The 22,692-nt window shown below is 47.9% G+C and overlaps 1 protein-coding gene and 1 long non-coding RNA gene across 2 annotated transcripts in view; one reads left to right on the forward strand and one right to left on the reverse strand.

Moving 5' to 3' along the window:
* LOC138497966 (three-finger toxin A2-like) overlaps nucleotides 1–11,276 on the forward strand; it is an 83,269-nt gene extending 71,993 nt beyond the window's left edge. Inside the window, exon 3 of the mRNA XM_069621741.1 lies at nucleotides 7,508–11,276. Within this exon, the coding sequence (XP_069477842.1) occupies nucleotides 7,508–7,752 (245 nt within the window). The 3' untranslated portion in view covers nucleotides 7,753–11,276. The remainder of the gene's footprint in view (nucleotides 1–7,507) is intronic.
* The window catches only part of LOC138497968 (uncharacterized), a 423,930-nt gene that overhangs the window by 24,224 nt on the left and 377,014 nt on the right, over nucleotides 1–22,692 (reverse strand). The gene's annotated exons all lie outside the window — the stretch shown is intronic.

Below are 22,692 nucleotides of genomic sequence, written 5' to 3' on the forward strand. Positions count from 1 at the left end.
CCAGGCCCCTGTCCTCAGGGCCCCTGATTATCAAAGACCTTTTATTGTGCAGACGGACGCCTCTGACACTGGGATAGGAGCTGTACTATCGCAAGTAGATGAGAAGGGTAAGGAACACCCTAGTGGTTTTATTAGTCACCAGTTTAAGGACAGAGAGCTCAGATGGTCGACAGTGGAGAAAGAATGTTTCTCTGTTGTGTGGGCCCTACGGAAGCTGAGGCCCTACCTCTATGGGACCCACGTCACTGTGCAAACTGACCATAAGACCTTAAAGTGGCTAATGAACATGAAGGGAGAGAATCCAAAGTTGCTTAGGTGGTCCATAAGTATACAAGGCTTCGACTTCACTATTGAGCATAGGCCAGGTGTCCAACATAGCAATGCTGATAGGTTGTCCAGAATGTTTAACCGACCTGAACAAGAGACTCATCCAGGGGTGGATTAGTTCCCCAGGTCCATAGTCCGGAAGGGGCGAGTGTTAGGAAAGATTTCGTAATTGTGGGTAATTTTCCTTCCATGTGGCAACCCCTAAACGTTTTGCTGTTGTGTTCACCATGATCTAGACTTTGCCAGCGAAGTGCAGCCTTCTGCCGCACTCCTCTGGGCTTTCGCTCCATTCTTACGGGGAAACTGACATGCCCTTAAGACAGTCAGTACCGGGAAACGTTGTTTTCCGTAGTTCTTTTATCATGTTGCAGCTTTCGCGCAACATGACACAAGAGGGCACTGTAAGCTAAGTTACTGCTCTCTTGGGTCTCTAGTCTTATACAGGCCCTAGACACTCTCTTTGGATTGTTAACAAACGGTGCAAGTGAATCACGGACGGGACTGGTGGCAGCGATCGTTCTTTGTGTTTTGAGCTCCTTTTGGCTGTTTAAGCAAGTTTCTCGTGCTTAGCCCAAAATGGTGGCCTGGCTTCCAATATGGCCAGACCACAAGGCTCTTTGTCCTGCCCGCTGACCGTCTTGCCCCCTTCACCTTCCCCAGGTCGAGCCGACCTGGGGCCTTCCTTATTTGGGCATGTACTTTCCCACGAAACACAGATGCTTTTGCGGGCTTCTACAGGCCTTGTGTGTGCCTCCAGGATGTGGGCTGGGATGTCTGGTCCCAATACACCTCCTGGGTACCAGAGAGTCTAGTGTGTCATGAATGCCTGGGACCACCGTGGTCCGTGATAGGTCCGCGTATGGTGTGAGTGTTTTGTGAGCAGATTTCCCATTGGGTCCCCTCTGTTTTGGCGCAAAGGGAACCGTGGGTAAGAGGAGGCTGGAAACACCACTACCATGTCGATCTCCTGAGTTCTCACGAACGAAGGAATACAGGAGCCAAGTATCCTGCAACTACGAGGCTGAACCGAGGAATCGCTGGTGACCCCCTGAAGGACTGCTCCTCTGCACTGCTGTTGCTTTGTGAAACCCTTTCTACCCCTGATCGAACGAGAATGCCTGTACTGGTACTTCGACCCATTGGAATAGTGGGAACAACTATTCTCAGCATCTTCACCATCTCCTGCACGTAAGCCTTCGGAAGTGTCTCTGGGCCATCCATTGGACTGACCTGCCTACCCAGGAGTCTTGCTCTGTAACCACCGTCAGGTTGCTGCTGTATTACGAGTCCTTGCCACTCTCACACGATTCGTACACTTGGCCTTACCAGGTCTGAAGTGAGAAGTGTACATTGGGCTGAAATGCACACAGCCGCTTATTGCCCTGCTGTGGTAACAATCTGTGCGGGTTCACTGCATTTGGGACATCCTCAACTCTAACTTCTGCTGCCGCAGAATCTACATGACGCCGAGACGTCCCCTGCTTGTATCTGAACCTGCCAGCACTGAAACTGACGCGGAGAAGCCTGGGTCTGCCTGCATCGTGGACCGGTGAGTAGCGACGCTAGGAACTGGTCGCCCTCCTGCAGTAGCCCGTAGCCTTTCCTCGCAGTGTTAAACAGCACCCCTTTTCCGTACTCGCGCTCTGCTACTGCCCACAGTGGAGGCCGCGCTTGAGTCACAGAGCTCTGTTCATCTTCATTTGTTCATCTAACTGAACTGCCTGATTCCCTCAAAGAGACTCCCCTTTGCCCGTTGGCACGAGCGTGTGCAGGTACTTTTGAGCACAAGGCTCCACTCTTCGTAGGGCTCAGACTTCCTTCTAGTTAGGTGCCTCTGAAGGCGGACTGGGTCTAACTATTATTCGCACTGCCTGTTTTCCTCCCCACATAGGTGGTCTGCACATTATGTGCGTCTAACTCGTTGGACTTGTTGGTAATTGTATAAATATTGTATTTGATTGTGATGTGTTGGTTCACTTGAGTTTTATTGTGATTTCTTGCTACGGTCAATGTTACAAAGGCCTTGTAATAAATGTGTCTATATTTTTAATATAACACCTGTTTAGAGTAATTTGTACGTGTCCTTGCTTTGTGTGCTCATTGCAGGCTTTCAGTCACCCTCACCCCTCTTGAGACCTAGTCTTGACCGCCGCCATCGCTACCTTGATTGGTCTGGCTTGTCCAGAGGTTACCCTGTTCCAAGAAACTAGGCTGGCCTTCTGAACCTCTGCCCCTCCAGGACAGAGTTCAGAAATCCATCTTAACACCTTTGTATTCACTGAACAACACTGCTTGCATTGAAAACAAGACTGCGCAGAGCAACAGAGGTTCGAATCCCGGATCGCGCTTAGTAACCAAACTCTGTTACGGTATTAGGCACGTTAGAAAAAAAAACTATTAAATAAATAAATAAATACATTGCTTTGGTGTATTCCATGCATCACGGAGGCGTGCCTCAGTGAACACCAGTGCATTGCTGGGTTCACTAACAATGAGCAATGGTCTATGTTGAGAGCATGTGATTTAGAAATAATGTGCAGGCGTATACCTCATACAAAGGTTCATAAACTTAACTCATAGCTTTCCGATACTATGCTATACTATGCTATACCATACTATAATAGTCTGACTTAGACCAACATGGCCATTTCGATTACTGAACATTCCACAGTCTAGAGAAAGAGACACATAACGTTCAATATTTTAACAATACGTTAATCCAGAAATATACTTCATTGGCAACTATGCCCTGTGTACCACTATAGATGAGCCTCATGGCATATGCTGCCAATTGAGATCTGTGTGCGGCTTTGGCTACCGCATCTGCAAACTTCAGCCTATTGCTTCACCTTGGAGCTAACGTGGGCCAATGTAATGACTTAATCTAGCCCACACATTCAAAGGCAAACACTGGAGTAGAGGGACGAGAGGTCATCTCTTGGAGAAGGAGTTATAGGGGTCATCATTTGAAGCGCTGCAACATTTATTTGGGCTTTCTTCCCACACTTAAAGCGTATTTTGCGCAGTTTCCTCTTTCCTAAACATGTGTACGTAAGGCTGCTGTGAACTGTCTTGCAGGCAGTAACTTTTCCCTCCCACAGTACCGTGGCAATAACATGTGGGTCACTATATTCTTGTTTGTGTTTGACAAACAGCATTTTAAACATTGTGCCGCAGTGGCAACATGGAGACATGGCAAAGTGTACTGCATTGGCGCGCTGTGCTGGGTTGCGCCACATGGTCTGTCCCATGCCGGAGGAAGTGGAATAAGGCTGAGCAATTGGCCTTAGGACAGGGCCACCTTAAGCACTTTTGGAGCCCTGGGCACATACATCTTTGGGGCCCTCCTCCACCAAACCAAAGAAATTAAGTGATACAAATTAAGGATGTTTACTCCCTTTAAGTCGCCTTACCCTCTTCATTCTTGCTCTAATCAGAATGATAAACAAGTAGCATTTGAAGGCCAACATTAGCAGTACACGAAGAGGTTACTTCTGTTCTAGTATAGATACAGGAGACTTTTTATCAATAACGTCCAGGAAGGTATGCAGTCTGTTTTATTAATGCAGGACCGTATGTAAAATGTACATGTAATCCAGAATAGAGAACTCGCATTATCTGCCTTACAGAATGCAAAAGTGCTCAAGCATTGATAGGGGAGACCAATTGCAAGGAAGGCGAAAGCTAAACATACCATAACATGGACAGTGGATGCAGATTAGAAGCTACCAGGATGGTGTCTGTATCCAGACAGACTGATATTAGAAGTGGGGCATTGTTTTTAAATAGTGTTGCCATTGGAGATCAAGGGAACAAGTGCCTGCGGTGTGCAATTTATCAATGTTCACTATTATAGTGTAAGCAGCATTGTAGCCAGTGAAACCATGAGTGGGGCTTCTCTGCTTAGGACCATGCTAGGAAAAATGGTAGTGCAATGTAGAGCTTGTTGTGTGACCTATGATTGTGTATAGGATGTAAGCACTACTCTGTAGGCCGAGTTAAGACATTCAAGGAACAACCAGACGCCTGTCATTTCAAGACCAATGTTCATGACATTCCATTTATGAATGGTAAATGCCTGTACCGGTCTGTACCGCATGTGCCCAGCCTAACATTTGGAACCAACAGAAGGAGGTCCCAGAGAATGGGGGCCACCCTGTCCTAATGGGTGCTGGACCCGCAGGAGGAACACGTGGGATCGCCGGTCCACCAAAGCCGAGTCATCATACAGAGGAAAAGGGTTATCACAACCCGACCACCCCTGCAGACACCAGTGGCCACAAGGGACAAAGGGGGCACACACTGATCCTCAAAGGTGCCCCTTTGCCAAAGGCTGACCGACTTAGAGAGCCGTTCCAGTTCCCTAGCCAGACTCAAACATCCAGTGTTAGGAGGAAGGCCTTTCCCTTTGAGGGAAGCAAGTTGTTAAACTAAAAAGTCACTCACAATCATAGAAACACATTTCAAGCTTTTGCACTTACGTCGCAGGAAACCCTCTATATTGTGACTCACATGCACACAGTTTGGGGAAGTCCCACGGATACAAACCTGCAAACAAAGCAAAAGTGACTTGCATTATGCACAAGAAGAAAATAAACAAAGTCAGTTTTCCTGCTCTGCTGAACGTTGTGCGACTTACTTACACAATTGAAACGTTCCCAAGACAAAGGCGTTCCAGAGATACTACGCAGCTTCAGAAGCTTACTAGATGACTTGCTGTCTTGTAGATCACCCTCTGAGAAGCCAGAGATTCTAGGCAGCTTCGCAGGCCTACTAGATGGCTTGCTGATGACTTGAAAATCACACTCTGAGAAGCCAGATATTCTAGCTTCAGAGGCTTACTAGATGGCTTGCAGAATTGTAAATCACACTCTGAGAAGCCAGAGATTCTAGGTAGCTTTAGAGGCTTACTAGTTGGCTGCTGACTTGTAATTCACACTATGTGAATCCAGAGATTCTAGGTAGCTTCAGAGGCTTACTAGATGGCTTGCTGCTAACTTGTACATCACACTCTGGGAAGCCAGATATAGTAGCTTCAGAGGATTACTAGATGGCTTTCTGCTGACTTGTAAATCACACTCTGGGTAGCCAGATATACTAGCTTCAGAGGCTTACTAGATGGCTTGCTGACTTGTAAATCACATTCTGAGGATCAAGAGATTCTAGGCAGCTTCAGAGGCTTACTAGATGGCTTGCTGACTTGTAAATCACACTCTGAGGATCAAGAGATTCTAGGCAGCTTCAGAGGCTTACTAGATGGCTTGCTGACTTGTAAATCACACTCTGAGGATCAAGAGATTCTAGGCAGCTTCAGAGGCTTACTAGATGGCTTGCTGACTTGTAAATCACACTCTGAGGATCAAGAGATTCTAGGTAGCTTCAGAGGCTTACTAGATGGCTTGCTGGCTTATAGATCACACTCTGAAAAGGTAGAGGTACACAGGATAATGAAGGCAATGGGAATAGAGTTTCAAAGAGCTAGGGGGAGGGGGGAGTCAACCTCAAATATGTCCAGAGCAATTCTAAAATCCAAATTGCTGGAACAGTTTAATGTATTGTTCAAGCCAACACGTTGAAGCTCACCTGACCTTATGAAAATGATCTAATCACAAAACAGCTGAGCCCACACCACCCAGGTGCAACCAGTATTTCCAGGCTCCACCCAAACAGAGGGGAGGCCACCCTATAAATCAGCTAGTTTAATCTGGAAGTGTGGGGTGCTGGAGGGAGGTGTTTGGAGGTGGTTGGCAAGCCGAGAGGACTGTTGGGAGTTGAGGGGCAGGAGATGGTGAAAGTACCTAAGTGTTTGGAGGAGAAGGTCATACCATCTGAGAGAGACAGTGTTGCAGATTAGATGGCAAGTATTTAGAAGACAGTAGAAGTTGATACCATATGGATGGGAGAGCAGACGGTTTAAGGGAGAGCATTGAGGAGGTTGTAGGAGGTATTGATTTTATCTAAAACAATGTAAAACAAATCCACCATATTTAAAGCAAATACATATGATTTGATACATTGATTAAGGTTCAGACAAGTTAGGAACGCCAGTGTCATCCATTCTATTTTGCCAAAAGCTGATTAGAGCACAAGCTTTAGCAATACCTCTACATCCCATGTGCTTGTCACAGTACTTATGAAGTGATCCGCCTTCCCACAGAATCCTTTCCTAAAAAATATTTTGTTCATAGCTTTCCCTCCTAGCCTGACGAAAAAAGCACCTGACATGCCCCATAATCATCTTGTGTTGTGGTACACTGTGTCGGCTGAGCGCTTGCTAGTGGCCATTTTGCATATGTATGGCTCGACGGCAGGTGGAGCTTGTTGAAGAGAGGTCAGGATTCTTTGCAGGCCCCATAGTATCTTGAGGATTATGTTATGCTGGGTAACTGTGTCCTGTGTTGTTTCACAGGTTTTGGATAGCCTCTTCTGAATTATAGAAGTTCTCCTTTTCCTCCAAACCTCGCATTCTTTGGGTTATTTGGTGGTAAGTAGGATCTGCTTGGAGACATGTTAGAAGTTGTGTATATTGGCCTGAATCCAGGCACTTTTGGCACCTAGGTCTTTGCGCTTTAGGTATTTGGTTCTTCAGGCCCTTGAGACATGGCCCTAGGGGATGGGCTTGAGGGCTATTGGCTGTTTTCGGCTAGGTATGTCAGTTATTTTTTGAGTCACTCGCCTTGGGGTAGGAGGTATTTGGAGTTGCCCTCTTGTGAAGGGGGCTTACTCGCCCCAATGACCATTGTTCCCTTTGTGAAAGTCATGGTCTCAGGAGTCCTGGACTAATTTTTCAGCATCTTAGAAGGGTGCCTGATCTGGTTCTCACTCGACATTCCAAGAGAGTACTGTGACGATAAGGGCTGTTGAAGATTGCCGGTAAGAAATCGGAGCATACATTTCACCATAACTTATATTTTGGAAGTAGGCCATGGAATGAGGAGCTCAAACGTCAATGGTGCTTCATGCCAATCTGGAGCACCCCTTTTCAGTGAGAGGGTCTGAATAAAGTTGATTATCCCAGCACCAGGTTGTAAACCAGACCTAGATGATTGAAATAATCAGAGCACGAAGAATATCCTTAGAACTTGTCAGTAAACAATGTATAGGAAAGCAAAACATTAGAAACTGAGACTTGGGGGGAGCGGAGCTGCAGGTTCTAATGTTGTGTCTTTTTCTATTTCAGGCAAATTTATGTCCGTTTGGATAATGACCAAACGCTGCGCCTCGTCATGCGTTAACGGCCACCAAAACCTCATTCTTGCCGACACCACCCAAGGCTGTTGCAACACGAACCTGTGCAATAACCAGAAGCTCGGAAACGTCAACAGCGATTTTGCCATCAGCGGCGCAACCGGCGTGAAGATCAACGCGTTGGTGCCGCTGGCCTTGGTAGCATTCCTGGCTGCGCTGCTCAAGATGGGACAGTAATGTTGTAACACGAAGGAGGGCACGAAGGGTGGGAGAGATCAATAATTATTCATCTCAGAGCTGATTTCTGAGTGCTGCTTCCATCAAATGGTGTTAGATCAATCCATTGTTCTCTTGGGACCATCACGCCTTTACTGGGTCTCCTGGTTTAACTACATTCACTTGTTCTCGGGGGGGGGGGGGGGGACTATTGTGTCTGTCCTGGATCTCTTGATTTAACTAATCAGGAAAGACAATCCCACTTCTTCTGCTTGGCTTCGCTTTGTACTGGGAGAGGATCACTTAGAGAACTGAACGAGCATTGAGAGCACTGAGAAGGTGCTTAAGACGCCACATATAGCATGGCCCATGCTCCCCCCACACCCTATTCTACAACAACGTGTGACTTACAATCCCAGGATGCAATGCTGAAACTAAATTAAATCCATGTGTTGACCTGTGGTGGCTGCCCTGACCTGGGTATATCATAACTTGATTCTGAGCTTAATCATATTGCATTAATTAAAGGCACACGAAACAAGTGGACACATCTATGACCAGGCAAAGGCTATTTCACACGATTATGTTCACCTCTCATGTCTATTGCAGATCATTTCACCTTTCGACTTTCTGAAAGCCGATGCCCTGCCTTTTCCACTAACGGGTGATGTGGTATCGTGTAACTTGTGCACCACCTTCTTCACGGATACCTGCATGTTCCTGTTCCCCAAGTTTGCAAATGCATTCTTCACAGTCACCCCCTTTGTTTAGATTGTATTTCTAACCACTCTGGCCACCGGCCACTGATTGTGGCTATTGCATTATTTGGACGTCATCAGCAGGACCTTTATCGCTTCTCCCTGTTAAGTCACAATGGTTGGCTTTCAGGACTACTTCTCAGGGCCTGACATAGTACCACTGCCCGGACCCTCTATGTGCCACAGTCTTATCTCATTTTCAAACCTTGCATTATTGCAATCTTGCCACATTGCCATCCCTAGGTTTAGACAACAAAACGCTTGAGGCTCCAGCTTCCCGGTGATTGCGGCCTAACAATGGAACTCCATGCCCCTGGCCTTGAGATCAGACCCATCCCTTTGGCCCTTCCCAAAGTCCTCAAAATCATACTCTTCTCCCAAGACACCTAGCCTATGCTTGTCACAAGGCAACCAAATGGCTGGCACCCTAAACATGGCTACTCAATGCACTTTCATATAGACATCAGCCTAATGTATGATGTATCTTATGCAACAAACAGCTGTAACTCATGTCAACTTTCCTGTAACCTATGTAAGCAACGTCTGTAACCTGTTACCTGTGCAAGCAACCACTGTAACCAACACTCTTAAGCAAAAAGCGCCTAGATGCCTCTGGGCTATGTGCGCTATACAAATGACAACATAAATAAATTAATAGTTGCATGGTACCCAGATGCACTCTCTTGTCATGTGAGAAAGGTCCCAAGGAACAACATCCATTACTCGACTGTTTGTAAACACGGCATAACCCTCTACCCTCTAGTGACAGTGCCTAGATACAAAAGGCCCCAGCCAACATGACAAAGCTCTGTAACACTAAGGCAGGGGTCTTCAACCTTTGGCTCTCAGCATCTCCCTGAAGACCTCTCCCATCAGCCGTAGACAACATAGAAATGCTGGTGGATCATGGGATTTGTAGTCCAAAACATCTGGAGAGTCACAGGTTGTAGACAGACGCCCTAGGGTAATAGGGAACAGCGTCATATATCTAGGGTGGCAAGCCACCCCCTGGGTCACAAATGGCAAAGTCAAACCTCCAAATCCTTTAGTATACATGTCACAACATGCATTGTGGGGGAGCAGCTCCTAACCTCCTCGTGGCAGGACCCAGCCTCTTACCTAGGGAGAGCTTGGGCCTTACTTGCAGTGCACAAGTACATACTGTTGTATGACAGGGGCCCACTGATTACTTCTTTTTCACAGGGCGGATCTCGAGACCTCTTTGTGGCAGGGCACAGTTCTGCATCTCAATCTAACAGAAGAGCACCATTGCCATGGGGGGAAAGGGCATGATGCCCTGAGTTTCAGGACTCATAGCACAGTGGTATACCATTGAAAAAATAGGGCCCAGTTCCAAACATAAAGTGGCAGGTAGCAGCGCTATACTTCAACATGACAGGTCACACCTACATGCCTCTAAAGTGACAATGGACCGAAGCAGATGAGGGGACATAGCAGTGCAGGACTAAGGGGAGAGGGCACAACCCCATAACACTGAGGAGGGTGGTGTCCCTCGGGATAGTACTTCTGATGTCACACGCTAGGCTGAAAACGCATGCATTCAGTGGGAAGGCAGGTAGTGCCTTTGAAGGAAACCCCAGAGCATTAAGTGGGCCGGAGCTAGCCGGGCAGTCTCCAAAAATGGCTCCTGAGCTGTTGCCCTGCTGGGATCCACCCTGACTAGCCCCAGCCATCCCGACACCTCTGCCAGGCAGCCTGTGTAGCTGAAGCAATGCAGTTACAGAGGCTGCCTGCAGGTGGCAGCACTTTGGAAGTACTGACATTTGCAAGCAGCCTGTGTAACCGTGCAGGCTTTGGCTACACGGGCTGCTTCATGTCTCTGTACTCAGAAACAGGAGGAGGACTGGACTGGCCAGCTCTCCTTTTGTTTCCGAGTAAATAGTCATCACACAGCATGAAGCCAAGGAGTTACCCTGCTGCATCTTTTGTTTTATCTACACACACTCTATTAAGTAACTTTACCATGCATTTTAATGCACCTAAGCTCAATGCAGAGAATCACTCTTCTTTATCTTTTAATGTACTTATACTCAGCAGCATGTAACTCTACAATGTCTGTTAATGCGCCTTCTTCACTACACTGAGTAGAACTACTCTATAATGTGTTACACCTACACTCCCTGGGGCGAGTAACTCTACCATGTCTCTTAATTCTTAATGCACCTTCCTCACTGCACTGAGTTAACCTACTGTATCATTTGATATTGCCTACACACCCTGCAGTGAGTAACTCTACCATGTTGTTTAATGCACATACACTCACCAAACTCATGATGTTACCATGATATATATCTTTTGTTACCCCTACACTCCACTATAGTAGCTACAATGCCTTTTCATGCACCTACACAGACCGCAGCTATCAACTAGTCTGTATATTTCATATCCAATGCAGTGATTGGCACAATGCAGGCACTAGATATGGTAGGAACAACCGCAATAGTTCACATATCTTGAACTACTTACTGCTTTTTCACCACTTCCTTAAATGACATGCCAGTCCCAGAAAGTAAAGACCCACCAATGTGCATTGGTCGAACAGAGTTAACTGCAGCCAGCGCGTCACTGTCTCCTGTTTGCTTCTTTCATGAAGATGCAGGTCATTTCACTAGTCAACAATTATCTATTCTATATTGAAGTTCTCTTTACTGCTTCTTGTAAAGTGTAAGCTTAATATATGGGAACTTGGTAAATAACAAAAAATAAATAATGGTTGGTTTCCACACTTATAATAAAGCCCACCCTGAATAAAATCTGAGAAATGTATACACCTGTCATGGTTCTTTAGAGAGATGCATTGAATATGGAGACTTTTTTTTCCAGTTGGGAGTTTAGTTTCCCCTTTCCAGTTTAGTAAACTTATCCAAAGAGAGTCATCAAATGGCACTCTGTGTCAGCCCCTGAGTCCCCAGGTGACGTGAACAATGTTTACTTACAAGTAAGTATGGTCCATGCGGCAAACATTACAATACAGTATCAAGTTATTTTAGAAAACACGAACGTGCATAATGTCACGTCAAGAATCTCGAAACTCAAAGAACACTGTTACGTGAAATTATAAACTGATGAATTATAGAATATTGATGTATGCCTTTAATTTTCATACACATTTGAAAAATGAGTGGCATAAAACATAGAGACATAAACAGTTGATGAACAAATGTTTAAAACAGAGAGTGCAATAGAAGCAATTATTCAATATCCAAAGTAAAACAGAAAAAGGAAAAACACAAGAAATAAATCTGGAATGTGTTCAACACTTTTGCTAATCCGTAGAGGTGTGGCTATTCACATTGAGAAGTATTTCTAATACCTCTATTGGACATGGTATATAAGTATCCATGTATTGATCTGAACAATGTTTCCAAGGTGCCTGAGCGGGTTGGTGGTCTTCATCCCAAGCAATCCTAGGCCACACTGTGTGTCAGGTCATCTGTTGCTTATGCAGGACTGGATGAGTTTGATCTGCGTGTATATCAGTGACTGATCTCCCCAGGAACTACCAATTATGTAACTCCAACAGACCTTGTTATGGACATTTGTAATCTGAATCAGCGTGCAATCTGCCCTTTGCCACAATACGATACTCTGCATGTTGGTTGCCTGCTGCAAACACACTTATTTCTTATTCCCCTTCATTGATGGCCAATGAAAAATGATTTGCACATCTTCAGTCTCCCCATAGTGTGGTAGTGTGGTGCGAGATGCAAACTGCACTGTCCATCAACTGGGGCACACGTTCACAGAGTTCTCATACATGGTGGTGGGAGTCTTAAATGATCACAGCCACTTGGTGCTGTTTTTTGCAAGTACCAATGTCCTCCTGGTTTTTTTTACACCTTCCTAATAGCAACCTCATAACATATGCAAATCTTCTTGAGTTCCTTTTCTCCACCACTCACAGCAGAGACACCGTCAATCTTTCAGCCCAGCTTTTAGTGCCAAAGAGCAATCAATCCCATTTAATGTTTTCATTCAAATGCCAAGTAGGAAGTACTGTTGCTGGGAATTTCTCATTGGAAAATTTAAAAAAACAGCTGAGCGAGCCAATGCACTTTTCTTTATTCTGGTGTACAGCACTGGAAACTGTATAACATTGTACATAATAACCAAGATACAGTGATGGAGTTTAGAAGCCTGTAGGACTTCTTCTACTAGTATGTTCAGGAGTGACCCTCACGTAAAAACCAGGGGCCTGATTGACTAGGAATCATTTTTGATTAAGTCTGACATGAACAGTGGTTTAAGTTACATATGTTGAGGTTACTCTGATTCATCAACAGGTGTATGTATACCTTTTACACCAAAGAGTCTAAGGACTTCCACCAACCTTACGCCGATCGTAAGTTACACATAGCAAAATATGAAAAATGAGAAAAGAATATGTCAACCCAAAGAGAACATCTACAAAAATGGCCTTTTGTCACATAAAGGAACAAAAGTAAGGTGAGAGTGCCCCATTATCTCCTTACTAAAGCCTCCCATCAAAACACACAGCACGGCAAGGGCATGATACTCTTACACATGCGATGCACATCACCCGCCTCCACACTCAAAAAGTAAGCGGCTGTCAATAAGCAAAGCCCATGACGAAATCAAAAACTCTTGGTCTGCTGGAAACTACTTTGTGTCCCCATGTATCCATGCATTGTTGTCTCTACTGTTAGGCCGTCCATCTGCATGAATGTTATGTTATGTTATGTTGTGTTATGTTAAACCCAATCGTGACCAACACCAGCTAAGGCATCTTGGCACTCGGGAAGCAAGAAAGAAGAAGAGGCTGAGAAAGAGACAGAGCAAAGACTAAAACAGGAAATCACTGCTCCCTAAGGTTCTCTGTATGAAACACAGATTTAGGGCCTCGTTACAAGTCTGGCAGTAACCCGCCGGTGCTACCACTCCCGGTGCTACAAGTCCCGGTGCTACAAGTCCCAGTGACCCAGGATATCAGGAGCCGGAAAATACTGTACCCTATTCCCATTGAGTTCCATAGGACTGCACGGGAATGGGGACACAGAAGCACCGGCACCATTGTTAATGGTGCCGGTGCTTCCATGAAAACTCTGCGGGTGGGTGTCATTGCGCCCAGCAGGTCAGAGCTGCTGGGCATATGGGTGCCCACCCATAGAGTTGTAGTGGGGCGGTCCATTAAGGGTGCCGGTACGGTGTGACCGGCATCATTATTTCCAGACCGCCACACTTGTAATGAGTCCCTTTGTCGTGTCCTGGTGGTCGAGTGGGAACTACACTGAGCCATTAAGCATAGCTGCAACGAATTCGAGACTATGGTGGCAGGTAAGGACGATCAAAGGAGTATGGCCACGGATCCCTGTCATGCCTTCGAAAAAAGCCGATTGTCACATGCAGCCATTTGCAAGTTTCCAAAATAATGTTATCCACTCCGATCATGGCATGCATGTGCCACAGAGGCTACTTGACACAGACCCAGTACACCAGTTTAGCCAATACATGGAAACTGTTTGCAGACCCACTCAAAGACTGCTGGGAAACATGTGGCTCAACAATGATAAACGTCAGCACATCACTCGAGCTGAAAGCATCCTCATTTCTGCAAAATCATGTAAAGGAAAATATAATGGAGCACCCTCACTGGAATCAACGGGCTAAGCAGGGTTGTAACCAACTCATGCTGGGAAAAACACAGACACAGGCCTTTTCACAATATGGAGCATGTTTACAAGCCCAAAGAGTGGTTGCATGACAATCAAAGGATTGTTTGCGGATCATCTCGTTGCAGGCGAGTTGTGTTTCAAGCCGGTTGGTCGATTTGCTGCATGAGCAGCGTGTGCCACCACATATGTGGAGCTCAGCCACCAGGTACACTGGTGTGCTACTCATGACTGCTTTGTAGATGACACATGCAGTCTTGTACAGTATCCTGGCTTAGAGTGGAAGCCAATGTAGTTTGCGTAGAATAGGAGTAATTACGTCAAATTTCTCTGTGCTCCCGTAATAAGACGTGCTGCAGAGTGGTGGAGTGATTTAAGGGGAGCCAAGCGAGCTGCTGGGTGCCCTGGATGCCCTGTTAGGAAAGCATATCCCCCATCGATGTGCAAGACCACATGGGCCTATACTACTGTCTGGAAGTCCTGCAATGGGATGAATGGCTTGATTTTCCAAAGGGTAGATATTCTGAACCAGGCTATTTGGGCCTTCTTGACTGTGTGTTTCTGGAAGGTCAGATTGCTGTCAATGGTGAAGTCTAAGGATGTTGCTGAGCCTGAGAGTAGTGGATCAAATCCTTCTAGACGCATATCATTGAGCCATTGTTGGACAAGTTGTTTTTAGCGAGCGGACCGATCAATACGAATTCAGTCTTGGATGGGTTCAGTTTGACTGAGTATTGTCTGCGTGTTGGTGGATGTCTATTTGGGATTGTTTAAGAGAGTGCCCATAGGCTCAATGTGAAGGTTAAAAAGGATTGGTGAGTGGATGAAGCCTTGGGGGACTCTGCAGGAGACCTGTAGTTGGTTAGAATGAAACAGGTTCATCTGGACAGCCTGGTGTCTGCCTGAGAGGTAGGAGGTAAACCTATTCAGAACAGTGCCATAGAATTCCATCCTGTCATAAACGAGGTAGCAAAGGATGCGGTGGTCGAAGCTGTAAAATGCAGCCGAGAGGGCAATGTGGACAAAGATGCAGGCTACTGCTCACTGATGATGCCCAACAAGGTCAACATGTCTGGGGATGATTGTGGTCTTGTGCAGAAAGGATGTGACCTAGCAGTTTGGGGTGGACTGCCCCTTTTGGGGTGGAACCAAGCCTGATTTGCAAATGCTCCTTCCCCTTCTATAATAGCTTGGCAGGCTGAAACTTGATGGTCTCGAGTGTTGCAAAGAGTTGTGCCTGTGGTTATGATTTATTAAATACCTTCCATCCATCAACTTTTGGTTTTGATTCTTTTCCTGTTGCGTGGCATTGTTCACATTAAGTGACTGTTGTGCCACAATACCTGTGTGACGAATCACAAATAATTTTAGAAGAATCTTTTTATAACACCTATCTCCATGTCCCTTCCTATGACATATCATTACACACATATGTCCCAAGTAAATTCATACATTTATTGATCACAAAAAGGAAAGGACCAACCACAACCCTCAAACAGTTAAAGGAAGGATATATGATAAAGGAGTGACAACATGTTGAAACACACAGTGCCATTCCAAATAAACATATGTGCCTTTAAGGGGAACAGGCAGATAACATTTATGGCAGTCACACATGATCTGTAACTGCATGTAAGGTGCATGGTGTGGAAATCACTCCAGTATTGGCTCTCAGCATTGCCATGTGTAGGATGGCAACGCTGAGTACATGTTGTCAGAGACTGTTAACCTATCACTGAGACCTTACTTATTCTCTGGCCAGTGATTAACTTTGCAGAACGGTGATGAGCCAGATGGTGAGTAGACTGGTGTGCAACCACTTGGCTTGACCCAGTTTTCCCTGGACTGTGTGACATTAATCAGAGGGACTAACTCATCATAAGATGTCTGATGTACAGAGGGCACCCATTCCATGTGTATCTTGTGGTGCTTGACCCCCTCTCCCCTCTTGCCTTTCAAGTCACCTGTCCAGGGTTAACAGTCCATCTCTCTTGCCCAACCCTATCTTCCTGATAGCACCAGCAGCGTTCTGGCTTACCTTCCTGATAGCATCAGCAGCATTCTGGCCTATCTTCCTGGTAGCATCAGCAGCGTTCTGGCCTATCTTCCTGACAGCATCAGCAGCATTCTGGCCTATTTTCCTGATAGCATCACCCACGTTCTGGCCTATCTTCCTGATAGCATCAGCAGCATTCTGACCTATCTTCCTGATAGCATCAGCAGCGTTCTGGCCTACCTTCCTAATTGCATCAGCAGCATTCTGGCCTATTTTCCTGATAGCATCAGCAGCGTTCTGGCCTACCTTCCTGATAGCATCAGCAACGTTCTGCGCTATTTTTCTTATAATATTAGCAGCGTTCTGGCCTATCTCATTGAGGACATTCGCATGCTCCCTGTTCGTCTCTCTAACAGACTCAAAATGATGCAGGTTATGCTGTAGCACACTCACTTGTAACCTCATGCATTCCACTCCGAGACCCCAGCAACAGTGTAAAATACTCAACCCCTTGCACGTTGCCATCACCATGTCTTCTGCCAGTCTCCAACACCAAGCCCCAAGCCAGGAATGTCACAGGAACATGATCCTGCTTCATGACTCTGACTGGTGCAGGTTTGTGGAAAGGAATGCAAGGATTTGGCGTACCCTTCAGACCCCCTGCACAGGATGTAACTTGATGGGTTCCCTGAGGATGTGACATCACTAAGGAGCGGCCATGGACTTGCAGCTTTATAAGCAAATAGGGTGTGTGTGGACAACGGTCTTGCAAAGATGGCGTGATGTGCCCATAGATAACATTACATCCCTTCCTTCTCTTCCCTGTTGAAGGTAGGTATGTGATGCAATCAGGCCCATGGAAGTGGTCCTGTAGGCCAGGCCAGAAGTAAGTGCTTATGCACCATATGCAGCAGGCACAATGTGTCCGTGGACTCTGGTTGTAGGTCATCTCCTGCATCCATGTTTTCCTGTATTTCATGAAGGGGTATCAACCCATAGCACTCTATGGCCCTCATTACGACCCAGGCGGTAAGTATCGAACATTACCGCCATGGAGTAATTTACGTTTACGCCCTGGCCCCATGGCGTAAAGTGCGGCACATTCCGACCCATCGCGCACGAGCATTACACCATGGCGGTAATGTAAAGTACACAATGCCGTAAATGACCCCAAAACGGCCCCTACCGGCATCGTACGCCGTGCAAGGTGCACTTCCGCCACCCATCATAGCGGTCACGGCAATTACCGGTCACCGTAATTAGCGGTGACCGTAATTAGCAGTGACCGTAAATAAGCGGAACCGGAAGTAGCGTCATCGCGGCGGAACGGGAAAGAGCACGGTGGCCATCTTTAAAAACACAATCCATTGCCATCCTCCCCAACCACTCCACATCCGACCCTGAGACCTGTCATAACCCATTACCCACCCATTTACCAACTTGAAAATGCCAAAAGCTGTCAAAAAAGCCTGCGATCGGCAGCACCAGGACCGCTTCTCTCGTGAGGAACTCACCATGCTTGCAGAGACCCTCCAGGACAATGCTGCAGTGGTCTTCTCCACGCAAATGACCAGGCCGGCAATTGCCAAGAAGAAGGCCATATGGGCCCTGGTGGCAGAGCGTGTCAGTGCGGTGGGAACCGTACCCCGCAACGCACAGCAGTGTAGAAAGCGGTGGGACGACCTGAGGCTCCACGTCAGGAGCCTCCTCTCGGCGAATAGGAACCTGGCCACGGCAACTGGGGGAGGATCTGAATCACCCATCAAATTGCAAGCATGGGAGGAAATCTGTGCCTCCACTATTGGAATGGAGAGCATAGAAGGAGTAGGAGGAATGGAGAGAGGAGCCCCGACATCAGGAGATGCAGGTAGGTGGCTCAAATCAAGCCATGCAAAATTCACTAAAGTCCAATCATGTGAAGTACAATGTTGCCCCATTGTGCAAATGCAACACAGCAGCAGGAGACTGCCCACAGACACATCCGATCTCCACCCTGTACACATGCAGCATGCACACCCTAACTGCCGGCACCCACATACCTCCATGCTACTTCCACACAAAAGGCAGACAACCTGTATGCCCCTGCCTCAAATGTGCTGCATGTACTAACTGATAAGATGCCATTCGTCACAATGCAGGCCCAATGTCCGCTGACCCATCAATAACACTATCCCTCCTTTGCTCCACCACAGGCTCAGATTCAGACCCTCAGGATGAGGACACCACTGCCTCCACAGCCACCAAGAGGGCCAGGACAACTGTGCCAAGACCGCAAGCCTCCACCTCTGCCGTCCCGATGAAAACACCACAGCAGCCACAATCCCTGCCAGGGAAAGAGGACAGGGCACTGCCAGCCACCACAACTGTCACCACAGAATCAGCAGTAGCAGCGCACATTACACAAATCGTGCCCACCGAAGGGACAGGCTCTGCTGCAAGCAGCACTCTTGGCGAAATTGCTGCCATTGCAGCCTCCTCCGATAGTGAAGCTGGGATCATTGAGGAGATTGAGGATGCAAGCCCCACTGCCCACCTACATTCCCCCTACATATCCCTAAGCAGCCTGCATGCGGATGCCACACAGGGGCAGTTAGAGGACGAGGATTGGCCAGCCACCCCATCCCCGCTGCCGGAGGTGAGCAGCCCAATGGGTATGCCAATGCCATCAGTCATGAGCCAGAGGAATGAACAGACCCTGGATGAGATCGTCACCCGGCAGCAGCAACTATCCTCGCTCCTCAATGAGCACGTTGCAGAGTGTGGGGGGGCAAAGGATGCAATGGAGAGATGTGCAGACAGAGTCACGGCTGCCATTGAGTCCTCCACGAAGGACATCTGCACAGAACTCGCCGCTGTGCGGCACGTAATCTCAGAACTGGTGCAGACCATTCGGGACATGCGTCCAAATGTGCATATAGGAACCTCCTCGTCAACCAGCTCGGCACAGAGCAGCCCCATCCGACGATCAGGGAGAAACCTGCGCAGCACGGGCAGGGGTGCCCCAGGGGCCAGGGGAGGGGACTGTCATTAGTGGCTGGACAGTGGAGAATTACTGCATCACACACTGCTGCACAGACTCACTCACACCTTCGTAGGGATTCCAGGGGGGAGGGGGGAGTGGGTGTGTTGGGGTGTTCAGGGGGGAGGGGGGAGTGGGTGTGTTGGGGTGTTCAGGGGGGAGGAGGGAGTGGGGAGTGGGTGTGTTGCGGTGTTCAGGGGGAGGGGGGAGGGGGGAGTGGGTGTGTTGGGGTGTTCAGGGGGAGGGGGGAGTGGGTGTGTTGGGGTGTTCAGGGGGGAGGGGGGAGTGGGTGTGTTGGGGTGTTCAGGGGGAGGGGGGAGGGGGGAATGGGTGTGTCATACCTTTTCACAATCATAATACACTTTTTCGTTTAGCACAAATCAAATGTGTGGACATTGCTCATTGCGTATGTGTACTTTATTGTTGTACAGTCCACAGTGTGCATGTCCCAGACACACACAGTGCCCCAAGTGCCGTCTCCATGTTACACGCACACGCCGTGTGTGCTAGAAGCATTGGTCAATGAGATTCTGACGCATTTCACGCCCCTCCTGTGCATCGCTGCCTCCTTGAGGTGCTGCCCCATCCCCACCCTCATCATCCTCATCGTCAGGTGGTTGCAGTTCTGCGTCAGGGGGCAGGGGTACATTTCGTCTGACGCACATATTTTGTAGCATGACACATGCCATGACGATCTTCGCAACCTTCTCATGGCGGTACAGGAGTGCCCCGCCAGACCTGCTGAGGCAGCGGAAACGTGCCTTCAGTAGGCCGAATGCCTGCTCAATCACCACACGGGTACGTGCATGGGCACGGTTGAAGTCCTCCTCATGCTGGTTCTGTGGGTTCCAGACTGGTGTAAGGAGCCACCTCTTCAGGGGATAGCCTGCATCACCTGTAAGTGGGCAAAAATGTATGTGTCAGGGATGAGATTGATTTCTGTACATAACGTGCCACCATGCCTTGCATTCAACTGTTACTTTGCACCACTTTTAGTTGCGCTAATGGATTCACACTATGCAACTGGTATATGTTCATGGCTCTCATGTACAGTTTTGCATGCCAAGACACGATGCAGGGGGGACAAGTGCCTTGTGAGTGCCCATCCACTGTGTCCGTTCAGGCCGTTTCTTTAGGTGACCTGGCACGTGTCCTGTGAGGTCAACGCTCACATGATTGCAACATTGCTGTTTGCCTCATTATGACCCCAGTGAACAATACTGATGTCAATGGGGACAGTTTGTGGGCCTTGCTGTCTGTGTTGTGGTGTATTGATGTTCCTGTCCGTCATGTGCCTCCTTTGTGCGCAGTTATGGGGGACAGGCCTTTCAGTTGATGGTGTTTGGTGACGTGCATGTAGGTGCTTTTCGTTGGAGTCAATGTGGTCACATTTTGTACAATGCACTTGCAGATGGTTGTGTCATGGTTGGGAGACACCTTCATTCCCATGTTGGGCTGCTTAGGTCAGGCATCATGTATCCAGTTGTCAGATGACGTAAGTGCTGCCTCAGGGTATGATCTGGCTACTGCTAGTCACAGCCAGGTGAAGTATGCATCATTCCCCCCCCTTTCTTCCAGGTGAAATATGCATCATTCCCCCCCTTTCTGCCAGGTGAAGTATGCATCATTCCCCCCCTTTCTGCCAGGTGAAGTATGCATCATTCCCCCCCCCCCCTTTCTGTCAGGTGAAGTATGCATCATTCCCCCCCCCCTCCTTTCTGCCAGGTGAAGTATGCATCATTCCCCCCCCTTTCTGCCAGGTGAAGTATGCATCATTCCCCCCCCTTTCTGCCAGGTGAAGTATGCATCATTCCCCCCCCCTTTCTGCCAGGTGAAGTATGCATCATTCACCCCCACTTTCTGCAAGGTGAAGTATGCATCATTCCCCCCCTTTCTGCCAGGTGAAGTATGCATCATCCCCCCCCTTTCTGCCAGGTGAAGTATGCATCATCCCCCCCCCTTTCTGCCAGGTGAAGTATGCATTGGTACGTCGATCACCTACTCACTTCACATTTCCATGCTCATGACATTAGACTCACCGAGTAGCCAGGATCTTGGGCCTGCATGTTGCTCCATGTAGCGTGGTATTGTGGAGTTCCTCAGGACCATTGAATCATGGGTTGATCCGGGGAATCGGGCACAACAATGTGTGAAGATCCTGTTGGAGTCACAGACCATTTGCACGTTGATTGAGTGAAATAGTTTACGGTTGCGGTACGCTACCTCCATGGCATGTGGGACCACCAATTCCACATGGGTGCAGTCGATGACACCAATGCAACCAGGTATGCCAGCTAATGCATGGAAACCCACTTTGGTGTTAGAAATTTCCTGGGCAGACCGTGGCAATGAGATGTGGTCGTCTGTGTGCTTGAGGAGGGCATTGAGCACTTGGATCAGTGTACGTGAGAATAATGGTTATGATATGCCATGCAAGTGCCCCACTGTGTGCTGGTAGGTGCCTGTGGCCAGGAAGTGGAGCACGGACACTACCTTCAGTGGGGAGGGGGATGGCGGTGGGTGTTTCAATCATGCTGACGATATCGTTGTGTATCATGTCCACAATGATGGTGATGGTGTCCCGGTCCAGTCGGTACAGGGTGTGGATCTGCTCAGCGGTGAGGTTGAATGGACTGGCTCTGATGCGTGGGATTGGGGGCTGCCTGCGTGGTGCCACTGGCTGTGCTGGTGGGGCTTGCTGACCCTGCCTTGCCCTCCTTCTCCTCCTGCGTCTCCTCTGTGCAGCCTGTTGTTGTTGTTGTTGTTGTAGTTGAAGTTGTAGCACTTGCATTGCTATCAGGTCCTTCAGCCCCAACATGCTAGTCCTATTGGTATCATTGTGGAGTGTGATTGGGTCTGGGAAGGGGTTGGGTGTGCTCTTTTTCTACTTCCTGAGTCTGTATTGCCTCCACCTGTGCTGATTCTGTGCACCTGTGGCAGCTGGAATCACTGCACAAGGCCCTTTACGGTTGGTTCGCGATGGCGTAATTAGCACCATGGTGGTAAGGTACTTAACGGGCTGGGTGATGGCGTTAGGTGCATGTCCGCTTGGGTCGGCATTCGCGTACCTTTGCGCCATGCCGGTAATTACGGTGTGGGAGGGCGGGTGCGCGCATCCTTGGTGCAGTTAGCGGCAGCGTTAACTACGATGCCGCTAATGGCATCGTAGTTAACGGTCACGGGTCATGATCGGACCTAGCGGAAAAGGATGGCGGTAAAAATTTACCGCCATCGTTTTTCACTTAGCGCCAGGGTCGTAATGAGGGCCTATGTATTTTGACATTTCATGTCTAGCCAAGGTCGAGCCAAGGTATAGGCCCCGCCGGCACTTAGACCAGGGTCTGATCAGAAGCCGAAATATGCAACAAAGTCACATTTCCAAAAGCAGTTGTTGCCACACCCACATCAATAGCACCTGGTAGATAATCAACTCTACACCCCCTGCTGAATCAAGAAACCTCCTAATGACAAACCCATACCAACATATCATGGTTACACAGGATGACATCATGTCAGATACACTGACTTTTCTCATCA

The sequence above is a fragment of the Ambystoma mexicanum genome, chromosome 5q (genome assembly GCF_040938575.1).
Source record: "Ambystoma mexicanum isolate Mex_15411 chromosome 5q, UKY_AmexF1_1, whole genome shotgun sequence".
NCBI classification, from domain to species: domain Eukaryota; kingdom Metazoa; phylum Chordata; class Amphibia; order Caudata; family Ambystomatidae; genus Ambystoma; species Ambystoma mexicanum.